This window comes from Amblyomma mixtum, chromosome 5, assembly GCF_055824585.1.
Source record: "Amblyomma mixtum isolate Tamu chromosome 5, ASM5582458v1, whole genome shotgun sequence".
Classification (NCBI taxonomy): Eukaryota; Metazoa; Arthropoda; class Arachnida; order Ixodida; family Ixodidae; genus Amblyomma; species Amblyomma mixtum.
In genome coordinates, this window is record NC_143016.1 from 71,469,459 (window position 1) to 71,484,125 (window position 14,667).

At 47.1% G+C, this 14,667-nt stretch overlaps 2 protein-coding genes across 3 annotated transcripts in view; one reads left to right on the forward strand and one right to left on the reverse strand.

Moving 5' to 3' along the window:
- The window catches only part of LOC149342617 (uncharacterized), a 29,553-nt gene extending 14,936 nt beyond the window's left edge, over window positions 1-14,617 (reverse strand). Inside the window, exon 1 of one of the 2 annotated variants that reach the window (XM_089544992.1) lies at window positions 14,391-14,617. Coding sequence is in view for 1 of the 2 variants with exons in the window: in XM_089544991.1 (XP_089401117.1) it covers window positions 6,190-6,277 (88 nt within the window). In the remaining variant the exon portion in view is untranslated. Of the gene's footprint in view, window positions 1-6,189; window positions 6,643-14,390 lie in introns of those variants that run through there. The other variant, XM_089544991.1, reaches the window with a different exon arrangement.
- On the forward strand, window positions 611-10,787 carry LOC149342618 (uncharacterized). Its single transcript, XM_089544994.1, has 4 exons — window positions 611-752; window positions 1,938-2,179; window positions 4,846-5,042; window positions 10,359-10,787. The coding sequence occupies exons 2-4, from the start codon at window positions 1,958-1,960 to the stop codon at window positions 10,417-10,419; spliced, it is 480 nt and encodes a 159-aa protein (XP_089401120.1). The 5' UTR covers window positions 611-752; window positions 1,938-1,957; the 3' UTR covers window positions 10,420-10,787.
- Window positions 14,618-14,667: the final 50 nt, after the last annotated feature.

The window sequence follows — 14,667 nt, forward strand, 5'->3', positions numbered from 1 at the left end:
TCTTAGAATACAAGCAGCTAAGGGGGAGATCTCCCCTACCGACCGGGGCTACGCGACGAGGCGAAACCTACTGAAGTATTGCTAAAAGCAATAAAAACAGCAATACTTAAGGCAATGTGAAGGTGTCCATGACCGCCTTGCGCTGCAGGATATGGCGGCTGTCTTTATTCAAGTCGACAGGTATTATCTATGACCAACCTTTTTGGCGAAATTCAGTATATTGATCACTTTTTACTCTTCCGCGGGCGGTTCGCTGTTCTCCGTAGAATTTACTCAGAGATCCCCCTCAGTCGGCTAGGGCTTCCTCTATCTATTCCGATTCTCCTTTCCTTCGGGGCAAGCGCCAAGGTATATATGCTTTGAAATCACTGCGCGATTATACTCACGACTAAGTAATTACACCATGGTAGATTCCCCTAATAAACTGATAGTTCACTTTTTTTTTCCTTTCCGTATTTTTTTTGTACAAATTCTAGACTGTCACAAAATTATCCAAATACTTCTCTCCTTGTACGCGAGTTCCTTTGTATCCGCTAGGCACCCTGGCCAATCCGCCGCCGTATAGGTAGTATATGCCGTTAAGCCTGAGGACATCATCATCATCTTTTTTTCAGCTGCTGTTCCTTCTGTCTCCTCAGCTCGGGCAGCACGTTCTTCTCGCGCCCAGACGCCACGTTGCTCGCGCGTTCCTCTCGTGCACTGCAGCCTGCATTTTCTGGGCTCCAGCAATCGTACACGACGACCTACGCCAAGTAAGAGGGCCTTTTTATTCCCATGCTTATTATGTTCTTGGTCGCATCTAAGATGGCGAGTTCCTCCCGAGCATGCAGACAGCGACCTGTTCAATGTGAGGCATTCGTCATCGCACGACTGGAACCCATTCGAGGGTGATGTGCAGCATGGCATGGAGCCAGGTTTCCCGAGTGCGACGGTGATTAGGAGCTATCGTCTCGGAAGGATTCAGTAGAATCGGAGCTGCCTTACAGTGCTTTCGCAGCTTTTGAAATAAAGTACGCTGCGATTGAGCACTTCAGTTAAGCCTTAAGCGAACCCCTGCAAATCATATCACAGTGAACCACTCGTGAGTGAAGACTATCCTTCCAACCGTTGAGAACATTTCAGCGGCCATATCTGTAGTCGTCTTAGACAAGAAAATACTTCGGCGGCTTCGGCAGCTTATCTTTTTTTCGGCAGCGTCCGCTCCGGCGGACGCAGTTGTTGCTGCGACGCGCGTCTTTTCTTTCCTTTTTCTCTTTCCTCTGATTTTTTAACTCTCCTCTATCTGCACGTGGCAGCGATGGTGGCTTGGCTCGAGCCAGTAGACAGGCCCGTGCAATTTCCTTTTCATCCTTGTCTCAGTCACAACAACACTGAGTAGCTGTGACGGCCTGATGCTAGACAATGAAATTAGGATTTTGATGATTTCAGGCCAGCCCTGGTTCATTCGCAAACCTGTCGCGAACATTGCATCGACTGACGCTCCTATAAGCTCACTACGAGTCGCCACTGGCTTCAACGTGGCGTGCCAGTGCGTATATCAACTTTTGTATCCTCTGTATTTTCGCTGTTCCTAGACAAATCTGCGCTAGCTTCTTTGTCCTTTTCGATTTTTCATCTTTCTTTCCCTTACTTGTTCCTACATTTTAGTATTCAGCTGCGTAGCAATTACCCACTTCCATGACACGGCTGCTCCGAAATGACCCACGCCACTTTCTTGTTATCTGTGCCCCAGGAGCGAATGCTGTCTACATCGTTTCCCCATAGTCTGCAGTCTTTAAACCCTTACGCAGCCAGTCGAAAGCTTGTAAAATGAAGCGCTTGCACTCCAGTTAGTAGATATTGATTAGGCACCTTAATATTCTGATAAGAAATATCTGACTTGTTTTCTGCTTCCAGCGAAACTGAAAACATAACCGTGGGCGTCCATTTGGGCGTAGACGCTGACAACGCACGAGCCATGCGAGAGCTGGTCCCGTGCCAGCTTGCCATGCCTGGCGCCACCAAAGGAGACTGCGACGAAAGTCAGCGGCCCAACTTTGTGGACACCAGCGAGCTGCAAAGTGCTCAGTCTGCGTTCATCGCCGCCGTCGCTATGCCCAGCCGCCGCCATCTCCAAGGCCTACACGTCACGCTGCTCTGTCCCTGCTCACGGCCCAACATACCCGATGCCACAACAGAGGTATGTGACACATACGCAGCGCTTTTCTGTTAAGGCAGGCAAATAGAGTAAACGTTTCTCGGAAATTGTTCTGCAGCTCTTCCGTGGTTGCCTCCTCGCCGATGGTATTTCAGAAGTGCTCGACAAAGAGCAACACAGTCCAGCTGGAATTTATCTAACTCAGAAGGTTGGTCGGTTTTATGGTTTTTAACGTCCCAAAGCAACTCAAGCTATGAGATACGCCTTAGTTAAGGGCTCCGGAAATTTCGACCTCCCGGAGTTCTTTAACGTGCACTGACATCGCACAGTACACGGGCCTCTAGAATTTCGCTTCCATCGAAATTCGGCTGCCGCGGCCGGGATTGAACCCGCGTGTTTCGGGCCAAAAAGGATCACGAAATAGTTCAACGTATCTATTATTGAACGTAAAATGTAGGAGTAAAAATTGGTAAGCTCGTTTTTGAGGAAAGGAAATGGCGCAGTATCTGTCTTGCATATCTCGGTGGACACCTTAATCGCTCCGTAGGGAAGAGAGGAAAGTGGGAGTGAACGAAAGAGACAAAGAGGTGCCGTAGTGGAGGTCTCGAATAATTGCGACCACCTGGGGATCATTAACGCGCACATGTTTATGTTGCGACTGAAAGAACGATGAAGAGGAAATTGCACGGGCATGTCTACTGGCTCGAGCTGAGCCACAACCGCTGCCGCGTCCTGATAGAGGAGAGTTGAAAGATATGAGAGGAAAGAGTGAAAGAATAGACGCGCATCGCAACGACCGCGTCCGCCGTAGCGACGACACCGGCTGCGCTGACAGCGCACAGCACTCGGGCGCGTTTTGCGTTCCGCCTCTATTCGAACGCGGCCGCCGTTGTGCGGGTTCGAACCCGGGGCTTGGTTGACGAGCGCCTTAGCGACTGAGCCACCGCTGCGGCTAGGTGTCTGTAAACTAGAAGCTAGAATACATTGCGCCCACTGAAGTAACACGCTTCCTGCAGAGACTCGCCTCCTGTCTGTGGTCTGACAGCGCACAGCTGGCTAGGCGTAGCTAGATCTAACCTGCTTAGCATCGCAGCGGTTTTGCAGGGTGCTTTGAAATTAGCCGCTGCCTATCATGTCTGCTCCTGTTAGCAGTGTACTGTCAATAGAATAAGTTTCACTATCTCGTCTAGTAAAATTTTTATAAAATAGTATGAGTTCACGTCTCATCTCCCACCTTTTCTTTTTTAGCTAATAATTCGAAAGTTTCTATATGTAAGCAGCAGGGCGAAACTAACGGTAATGTAAGCAAGCTGTGAGCCATCGTTCAGACGCTTGCTTCACTTAGTTAAAGCACGCCTGCAACGATGATCTTCGGAGATGATGGTAAAATGGCGATGGTATTACCTTGTGCAACAAAATCCAACCATATTAGATAGAAAAAGTAACGCATTGTGCCAATGCGCACCTATAATTTCTTCCATGTGTTGCACACTTCTACCTCGACTCTTTTCAACGATATTAGGAAAAGCTGCAGCCCAGAGCTGCGCAAAGGCCTTCACCAAGTGCCCAGGTGACGACAGCCATCAGCTATTTTAGCTTGACTTTGTACTTTACTCAGCAGGCCGCCGCGGTGGTTCAGTGGTTATGGTTCTCGGCTGCTGACCCGAAAGACGCGGGTTCGATACCGGCCGCGGCGGTCGAATTTCTTTGGAGGAGAAATTCTAGGGGCCCGTGTACTGTGCGATGTCAGATCACGTTAAAGATCCCCAGGTGGTCGAAATTTCCGGAGCCCTCCACTACGGCGTCTCTCATAGCCTTAGTCGCTTTGGGACGTTAAACCCCATAAACCAAACCAAACTTTCATCAGCAACATTTTTTGGATTATGCGTTTATTCGCCAGCTGCGCACTACTGCTGCACTCTATACAAAAACAGGAAGGAAATTAGGTCAAACAATTTTGTGTGACCTAATCAATTTTTATGTAGCAGAATATCAGATGGTCTAGCGATAAACTTTTCAGCACTTCCGCTCAATTCCTTATTGCTGCTTCTTTCCTTTTCTAATTGTTCTTGATAACGCACCCTTAAACATTCAGGTAGGAGAAGGGTTGTTTAATAAATCAAAGCAACTAATTGAAGCAGACAGTGTAGCAGGCTTAGGGTTCGTGCTTTAGAGTCGAATTGGCTTCTATCGTAGTCTGTCGTGGGCAAGAAAAAAATTTGCCAAAAATGCACAGCCCTCCGGAAGATAAACAATCAAGAACCGCGAACTCACGACGGCGGAAGAGTCAACTGAATAAACGGTAGCTTTAAGTTAGTGCTCGTGTCTTCTTCTTTCCTTTGCTCACTGTTCTGTCCTTGCATTTTGTCAACCGACCGTTTAAGGGCTAAACGACTGTCCTAGAACAATACGATGGAGTTGAAAAAAAAAAACAGCAGTGTTGACAATAAATTAATCAGTATTGATGAAGTTAAAGGCCTGGTTCTCCATTGGTCGGGCTGCACTCTCGACTTCGAAAATACACCATCACTGATTGCAGCATCTCATCTGCTTTGCTTTTACTGCGTGAGATACGGTGACGGATGCAAATTGCAGCTGTCACATCAAACATGCCATCAAGAGAGGCTCGGGGATTCGTGCAACTCTCAAGACCCCTGGTGCAGTTTTCTTTTTTTTACGTAATGGGAGCGACGGTGTCATAAACGCAGGCGCAGGCAACATGGATCACAGCCGCGGCCGTCGAGCAGACCGCGAAGTCTCCCATCGAGGAGGAAGGCGACAGCGCAGGCCCACATGCCGTCGCCCAGCTGTTCGCCGTCAGCAACGAACCGCGCTCCATTTACGAGCGCCCCGAGTTTCGCTGGGAGGAAGGTGGCGATGAGCGTTGGGGAGTTTGGCGTGGCCGGTGAGTGAGAAGACTGCGCATGGTTCCCCAAAACTGTGCCAAACAAATCAGGAGACCTCTATATGAAGAGCGCGAGGAATATCTTGCGAGCCGCGACTGCCGTAGAAGCGCATGTACGCCTGCGTGCATACCTTTCCACGGTGTATAACTAATGTGAGCAGGTATCGTGAGCATGACATCAAATAGAACAGTAATCCTGAAACGGAATATGAAATAGGCAAAAATATTAGCTGCTGGAGGAGAGTGAACAGACGGGTTTTCGTTAACACTGTAAAAGTAATTCTACCCCTGCGTCAAAGTTAAAATCAACTGCTCTAACCTGGAGCATTGATCAAGAATGTGGTTTTGACGCTCTCGTGTATCTATGCCTCATGCTTTGGAGTGTAACCGAATATGCAGGATTTCTTTTTTTCTTCTCTTTGAAACGTTCAGCCGATTGCCCCTTTCTTCAATAACTATCCCCGGCTTTCGTTTTTCACGCTTCATATAGTTTTAACGATGCTACTACATGACTTCTGACTAGTCAGCCGGAAGGAACGTAGCTTTAAGAGGGCAACTCAGTTCAATCAAACGAGTAACTCAAGCTCCCCCACACAATTGGAACTTAACGTTAAGGAACAAAGCCTAACGGATATGGCTTCTCATAACACTAGCTAAATGAGTTCTTTTCGCGAAGGTATGTGCAGGGTAAGAGGTACAGTCAGGGACAAAAGTCTCCGGACCACGTATTCAAACGAAGCTTAGCTCTACTATCAGACAGCGTCTGGAGACCGCACTTGTGGAGATGAAAGAATAAAAATTTAACTTTTACCTCCACAAGTATGGTCTCTAGCCGCCGACTAATAGCAGAGCTATCGGTTTCTTTAGAGGAACACGTGGTCCGGAGACTTCTGTCCCAGACTCTACGTTTTTGACTGTTGTGGGATAAGATGTGTGTAGTGGAGGGAGGAAGGTGCGTTGCTCTCGCTTGAGTTAGTATTTTTCGTTCACCTGATGCTTGTGGAGCTCTACTTCGTTGCCTTTTGCCCCTCTCGGCCACGAGATTGTGGGCGGCCAGTCATTACTCGATGCCTCGGGCCGGCTGATGAACGAGATCATTTCCCTAAATCCCTTCGTGATTACGTACCAAGCAAGGGGGTACACTTACTTGGGAAACACTGTCGAATTATTCCTGCGAAGTGATGTACAGTTCGACGTCTATCACGAATTTCTGGACTGCTCGTATTATTAAGCATGAAATGCTTTTAGCTCCCGTTGTCGGCAGTATGGTGACGTCACGCCGAGACCGAGAGCCATCATCCGGGCACTGAAATCCACTCATCCGGGCACTGAATTCCAGTCATCCGGGCACTGAATTCCAGTCATCCGGGAACTGAAATCCACTCATCCGGGCACTGAATTCCAGTCATCCGGGCACTGAAATCCACTCATCCGGGCACTGAATTCTAGTCATCCGGGCACTGAAATCCACTCATCCGGGCACTGAATTCCAGTCATCCGGGCTCTGAAACGAGAACATCCGGGCACCGTACGAGACAACGAGATTTAACGAGACTCTCTAAGCCCTCCTACGCGACCGGCATGCAAGCGCCGGTTGGTCTCCAAATGAGACAAAAAATAACTGCTGCCAGTGCCTTCTCAATGTTTATCAAGATATGAGTGGAGCTGTGGGTTTGATAATGCACGGAATTATAATTTCCGATTTCTAATAACGCGTGCAAAAAGCACATAAATGCCACGTTACACTTCGTTGTCATACGTGATCCGGGGGAGAAGCGCTGCGTTCAAAGGGCAAGGCATCGCGCCGAACGGGTGGTGGCGTTCCTCCCTTCCTTTACGGTGCGGTTCGGGTGTCCACCGAGATGACATTAGGCCCGTAAACATTTCATGCTTACTCTACTCTCGTTTACGGGAGAGGCAGATATTTTTTTATTTATTTTTTTATTTCATACTGCAGATCATCTTACAGATCCAAGCAGAACAAGATAACACAGATACACGGGTAACAAGTAAAATAAAAAGAAAAACTAAAAATAGAAAAGCATGCAGGGTGACTATGCGCTTACATTTTATCATGTCAGAGAATTCCACTCACTGATGGTACGCGGGAAAAAGGAAAATTTAAAAGTGTCAGTTCTAGCAAAGTACAGGGTAAGTGAACCGGGATGATGGTGACGTGTGATGCGTGTAGCTAAAAACGATAAATAGGGTGCAGGATCAAGAGCCAGTTTGTTATTTATGAGCAAGGAAAGAAATTCTCGTCGAATATTTTTTCTTCTTACCTCAAGAGGTTGGATACGGTTAGATTTCATTAGCTCAGACGGAGAATCAAAAGGTGAAAATTTAGAATAAATAAATCTTATGGCTTTTCTTTGGATTCTTTCAATTTTCTTAATATTGGTATTAGTATAAGGATCCCACACCACGCATGCATATTCAAGCTTAGGCCTGATTAGTGAGTTAAACGCGAGAAGTTTAACCTGAGGGGTAGCTTTGGAAAATTTATTTCTTAAAAAATAGAGTTTGCGAAAGGCGGACGAACAGATATTTTCCACGTGTGAATTCCAGACAGATTGTTAGTTAATGTTACACCCAGGTATTTAAAACTGGAAACTTCCTGTAGTGGTGTTTGTCCGAGATGATACCTGTGCTCAAAATTAATTTTTTTACGTGTCACGCGAAGGAAGTTTGTTTTTTCTTTGTTTAAAGCCATGTCCCATTCCTGGCACCATGTCGATGTTAGAGAAGTGTTTAGGTCAGTCTGGTGATTTGAACATGTAATGTCTCTATACAGCAAGCAGTCATCCGCAAACAATCGAATCTCAACGCCTGGAACAGTTGTCTCGACGATGCCATTAATATATAGTAAGAACAATAAAGGTCCAAGTACACTCCCCTGAGGCACTCCAGAAGGGACTGAAAGAGCGCCCGATTCCTCTCCATCAATCGAGACATACTGCTTACGGTTAGTTAAATAGTTTGAAATCCAGGTAACTAATATCTCAGGAAGGCCAATAGATTTAAGCTTTAGAATTAATTTATCATGAGGAACTTTGTCAAAAGCCTTGCTGAAATCTAAAAATATTAGGTCAACTTGGCCATTACTGTCTAAGGTCAATGCAATCGAGTGAACAATTGTTACTAATTGGGTTACTGTTGAATATCCTTTACGAAAACCATGCTGAAATTTGGATAAAATGGAGTGCCGATTTAGGAATTCATTTATGCGATCAGCAATGACGTGTTCAATTAATTTACAGCAAGATGAAATAAGGGAGATTGGGCGGTAGTTTGACAGCATTAAACGATCTCCTTTCTTAGGTACAGGGATGATTCGGGCGGTCTTCCAGTCAACAGGCAATTTCCCAGTTCGCAAGGATGCTTTAAACAGCACATACAAAAACTTTGCAACTGATTCGGCATATCTTCGCAGAAAAATGTTAGGAATTTTATCAGGGCCACATGCTTTTTTAGTTTTCAAGTTGAGTAGCATAGAAAATATCCCAGCATAAGAAACAAAATTGACTCCGGTGTCATGAAACTGTGCGACTATTGGGGTACATGAACTGGAATTCGAAAACACGCTTTGAAAATATGTATTAAAATGCTGCGCAATGGCTCTCTGGTCTGTGATTATGGAACTGTTGACTGATATCTGTGACACAACAGCCTTTCTTCCGGTTATGTAATTCCAGCACTTTTCTGGTGCGTTCTTTATAAAGTTTGGTAGAGACGTACTGAAATAGTAACTTTTGGAATCGCGGACTGACTGTGAGATTCTCCTGTAGTTTCTTGATTTTGCCAGGTTGCACTCGCTGCTTTTTTAATCGTTTTATTTTGCGCTTCTGGTGTATGATGTCACGCGTTATCCATGGAGTCTGTTTGTTAACTTTCTTACGTTTGCTCGGCACAAAGTTATCAATGCAGTAGTGGCACATGCGCTTAAAACGGTCCCACAGGATGCAGGCGTCAGTGTCACCGAATTCAGTCAGACAGGTTTCCATATAATCCACTATGCATGCGTCATTGGCACGGGAGTAAGCTTTGAAAGTCCTAATCGACGAATTTTGATGTTTCTTAGCGATAAAAGAGGAAAGCTAACATCTACTAAATAATGATCAGAGAGCCCCTGCTCAACTTGTACAGAATATTCAGCGATATCACGTTTTAAGAACACCAAATCTAGAACAGAACTGCTCGAACCATGTACGCGTGTTGGCTTATCTACCACCTGAATCAAATGCGCTAGCATTATATCAAACATGACATCGATGCTTTGGTTATGATGCGAACATGTTTGAAACAGCTCCCAGTTGACGCCAGGTAAATTGAAATCCCCTATTAGAAGAGTTCGGCTCCTTCGGAATTGTGACATATGTATCTGCAGTTTGCTTAAGTAGCTCGGCACATCCAACCTGCGGCACATCACGGGAGAGGTTATTCTTGACAAAGTTACGTTGAATTCTGTTAGAAATGCTTGCGCGGCATCAGTGTATACAGTAATGGGGTGTAGAGCTATACGGTTTGTGAGGGGGTTTTCTGTGTGGCTTGGATAATGATTTGTTTCCACTGTGGTAGATGCGGCTGGATCGCTAAAGGGACCAGCTGTACAGGTTTCAGGAATGTCGGTCGCAGGACTATAAATATAACCTGATTTCAGCATGCTGCATCTGTGTATATGTTGATGTGTCCGGAGTGCGGTTTTTGATGTATTGCTTATGCTTGGAGTCTACCGTCGTTAGATGGTTCATGTTGTTGGGGATATTCGGTAACATGATGTTCGCCGGTAGTGAGGGGCTAGTTTCTATTTGTAGTAAGTTTATGTGTGAGGTATGCTTACTTCGGAATTCAGCGACCATGCTGAGTGTACGTTTGGCGAACAACCTGTTTGTCGCTGCGTTTGATGAGTTGCGCTACTGTGTGAAACAGCCTCCCGCTAAGAAGTCATGTTGATCAGGTATGCTTGATCACAATGAGAATTCAGCAACGCACTCCAAAGGGGGTTCCGCACAGACATGTTTCGCTGTAAAACGCATAGAAACTTCCCGGAGCTATTCTTTCCAATAGGAGCCATGAATCTTGCACGCATCTCTGACATGTGTGGCTGGCTCTGGCGACAGCGCTTAGAAAGATCAACTCAATTCTGTCAAAGAAAAAAATCAAGCGCTTCGACTGCACTAAAATTAACGTTAGGGAACAAAGGCCCTACACATAGCACTTCTCATATTGCCAGCTAAATAAACTTCTTTTTTTCTGTAGATTTATTCGCATAAATCGTACTCGTGGTGACACGCTCACTCTGTCCGTGCTACGCAGGTATGGCTGCCTCCGGACCAGCGATGTGCACACGCCGGCTTCGGTGGTGCTGCTTCACTAGGCGGCCACTTCTAGGTGCGCGCTGCTGTGTTTCGATACACGAACGCAGACGGCCCACCCCACCCCAAGAAGAGGCCTGGCGCATCCGCATTGCGCTATGGAGGGGGCCCGTCGAACATCCACAGTTCAAGCCGGGTGCCCTCCGCCTTGGATTTTTCTCGCGTCCGCCTCCATGCCAGCGAGTACTTCGAAGCTCGGACGGAAGCGGCCGTCATCCGCAGTCTCTCATCCGCAGGTCGAAAGACCTGTGATGACAATGATTATTTATAATTAGCAAACTACGAAGCATCCAAAAATATTGACAATATGAATATTAAAAAAGAAGTTATCCAAAAACGTTAATCAGGCTTACTGTCTGTCGTGGACTATTCGCGTATTGTGGCTGGCAATATTATCAGCTTGGGAGAACCCTTATCCTCAAAGAAGGTGCAGGGGTCTGTGAGCCCCAAACTCCTCTGCCTAAAATAAAAGTTATGATGATGATGATGCGGCCTCTTGACTACAACAAAATAGAATCTGAATTCGCCATCTGTACTTTTCGTGCCGGATGCTTTAGAAAATTCTATGTCTCTCAAGTTTGTGCAGTTTTCAGCTTTTCTCCAAAGCCTGCACTCTTCGCCAACCCAGTGGAGGAAAACTGTTGCATGGATGGAGACTGAGTGCTTATTCTCTGGTCAACAAACGGCACTCATGTGCTGCTTCTTGAAGTATATCCGTGCTGATGTCGTTGGAAGGGAAGCTACAATAGAGGAGGAGGAAGAACATTTATTTCCGCCGAATATGGCGCGGCAGCCACCTCCGGGTCCGCACACAGGCGTCCGGGGAGGCAGTTTGTCGCCCCGCGGCCGGAGGACATCCAGTCCCGTCTAAGAAAAGAGGTCTTCAGCCTCGGCCGCCAGGCGGACGGCGAAGCGCTGAGTTATTTCGTCGGAGCTTCTCAGCGTGGTCTCCCATTCATCGCTAGTTTTAATCGCGTTGTGCCTTGGGGCACGAACGCATCTCCAAATTATGTGATCTAATGTTGCCACGTGGCCGTAAAATTTACAAATTTCGGTTTCTACATCGTCCCTCTTCCGCCCTCTGGCACCCGTCCAACTCCTCCACAGGAGCGAGAAGAAATTTCGAGCTTGGAGTCTTCTCCAGTCGTACAATAAAAAATTTACAACGATTTTGCGATACCCGCAATGAGAAATGGTGACACTATATGTGGAGGTATGCGAGCTTGTTCCTGTCTTTTGCAGCCTAGCAGTGATTTCTGGTCACACCTGACGCGCCCAAAAGCTCACAGGGAAAGCTGTAGTGTTTGGTTTGGTTTATGGGGGTTTAACGTCCCAAAGCGACTAAGGCTATGAGAGACGCCGTAGTGGAGGGCTCCGGAATAATTTCGACCACCTGGGGTTCTTTAACGTGCACTGACATCGCACAGTACACGGGCCTCTAGAATTTCTCCTCCAAAGAAATTCTAGCAGCCGCGGCCGGGATCGAACCCGCGTCTTTTGGGTCAGCAGCCGAGCACCATAACCGCTGAGCCACCGCGGCGGCGAAAGCTATAGTGTATTGGCACTCCTCTTACGTTCTATTAAGCAGAGCATATTCGGCCAGAGTGTTTACCCTCGACGAAAGATCCTGCGCACCAACGCTGACGCTACGTATGGAAGGACCTGTTCCCTGTAGCCTGTAGACGCCGCAGCATGTTTGACGTTCTTGTTTCGGGGCCCACACTTTGCAAGCTTTAGTGAAACCCACGCTTAGATACTGTAGCTCTCGTGGTCACATCCGACAAGCGTCACAGTGTGGGTCTCATGAACAGTGCCTTGTGCGAGAGACTGCATGCCCCACCACTTCTGTCTCATTGTCGCCTGGCCGATGTTGACGCTTTGAGAGCGTGACTGTGAGCTATGCCGTGCAATACTCTGTGGTTTCCACTAAGGATGTGCTTGTAAGATCACTGCAGAAACTACTAAACATCAAATGGGTGTGAATACACCATCGGGACATAGTAGCATTTTGGCATAGCGTAGCATACTCGAGGTAGGAACCACAGGCATCGAAATAATCCAGAGCACTCTATTGCGACATCTCTGAGCCCATGTGCAAACTCTGGTACCCAAATGCGATGCTTGTCAGGTCAGTTTCATGAGCCTTACTCCTGGTTAATTGCTCGCATGAGGCGCAGTCCGTACTCAGCAGTATTATATAAACTTTCCGTCCAAGGCACTGTGCCGTGGCAAACTGGCAGCATAGCCCACAAAACCTGCATGGACTGTTGACCGCTAGGGTATGTAGTCACTACTACAGCCAGCTATTTGTTACTACTGCGTTTTGTATTCCTTCTGGAAAATTTACAAGTTTACAAATTTACTCTCATTTGCAAGAAATCTTGCAAATGAGAGTAGCGGGCTTGAAGTCGAACTTACTATACCCTAAGGTTGATAGAAGACCCGCATCACTAATATATCGCGGGTTTGTAGGGAAACTACCTCATTCCTCGTAAAAATCGCGGATGCACAAATCGGAGACTGACTCTCCTCGCTTCGCCAGCGGTCCATGAGTAGAACACCACACTCCGCCCGAAATTAATTTCAACGCCGCTCAACAGTAAACATTTCTCAACCATCAACCTGGACACATGCCCGAGCTGCCAACAACGCCAAGCTGCACTGCATCATTCGGTTTGGGCCTGCACAACACCACCAGGCGGCCTCCAACCCATAACCCTCCCCGCTCTTCCTCTTGGAAACATTCCTTATTAAGCACTGAGCCTAAAGACCAGCGCCGGCTCATTGAGCGTGCCGAAGGGATAGCGATGCCAAACGGGGTCATGGACTTATAGCCCTTTTTGTTGAGACCGCTCTGACTGGCACGAAGCCGCAAGACACGCGACAGCAGCTGTAGCGGGCCTGTAGGATTGGGGATGCACATCGAGCCCTAGAGTGAGGGCTCCGGTCAGGGAGACAAGCACAGTATAGTTTTAAACTAAATGTTTTCCTCAACCTCCTCCTAACACAAACCTGGAATAAGAGCACAAAAGACAGTACTATCACAAAGCTGTCTTACCAAAAGCAAACCGCATCGGTGGCCTCCATCAGACTAACTTCAGTCTTTTAAGGTATCTTTGTACGCCGCAACGTCAAACCCAGGTCTCAATGCGCCTTACTCCAGAATATAGCTGACGCTTCCTTGATCATGCGCTGTGTCGTAAATGTTGTTCTGTTATTTAAAAGCTACTGATGGTACTTCGCTTTAGTAGAGTACTTAGCAAGGTAATCTACCGGTAGCTGTTAAGTAATCCTTACGGTACTGGAAAATTTGGTGAAATGCGAAACCAGTGGCGCTGGCACTGCATAAGAGAAGAGGAACCGACGAAGAGAGCCCGAACTTTGTAATAGGGATTTTTTAGATGCGTACACTCCCCCGTTAAGCACGGATCTACGGACCACTTGGGAAGAATGGGAGATTTTGCTGCGCTGGACAGACCCGGCCAGACAGAAAATCGCCACTGACGGGGCCACCGACGTCGTAGAACTTCATGAACTCATGAACGTTTAGAACATTGGAGTTGTGCGGGAACCCACGGAGCTATGTGTCCCAAATCCCATAGTCAATAACTTCTCTCTCTCTGTGCCACAAGAGAGATGGGATGATGATGACAATGTCGTCAGGCTTAATGGCACACACCCACGGCGGGTATTTGGCCAGGGGGCAAAGCAGATACAAACACACTCATGTAAGATATACTCATTGTTGTAACTTCTTTTGTTTTGTTTTTTACCCCAAGTATAGCATTTTGTCCTGCACCAAAGTTGTGCGCACCAGTGGACGAACGCGTTATTCCTCTTCCATGTCTTCGCAGCTCACCAGTGGAAAGCCTCACAAGAGCACGGCAAAAAGAAGTAAACGTCTCTCAGAATCACTGTATTTGATTTCTACGCAAATTATTTGTAGAAGACAACAAGAATAATAATAATTTACCTTCTTTTCAGCTGTTGTTTCTTCTTTCTTTTCGTTCTGTCGGCCCCTCGAGCAGCACGTTCTCTCGCGACCAGGCACCACGTTCCTCGAGCGTTCCTCTTGTGCACGGCAGCCGCCCCATTCTGAGCTCCAGCAGCTGTCCACGACGATCTACGCCAAGTAAGACGGCTTTTTTATTTGCACCCTTATTGCACCCTTCGCAGCATTCGCTAATATCGAGTTAGACCGGAGCAGTCAGACAGCTGTCTGTCTGGTATGAGCGGTTAGTCATCGCGTG

Bases quoted from the DNA above. Each gene is read 5' to 3' on its own strand.
- LOC149342618 (XM_089544994.1), top strand. From the start codon at position 1,958: ATGCGAGAGCTGGTCCCGTGCCAGCTTGCCATGCCTGGCGCCACCAAA. The intron at 2,180-4,845 runs GTATGTGACACA...TCATAAACGCAG, and splicing joins TACCCGATGCCACAACAGAG to GCGCAGGCAACATGGATCAC. The intron at 5,043-10,358 runs GTGAGTGAGAAG...CGTGCTACGCAG, and splicing joins TGGGGAGTTTGGCGTGGCCG to GTATGGCTGCCTCCGGACCA.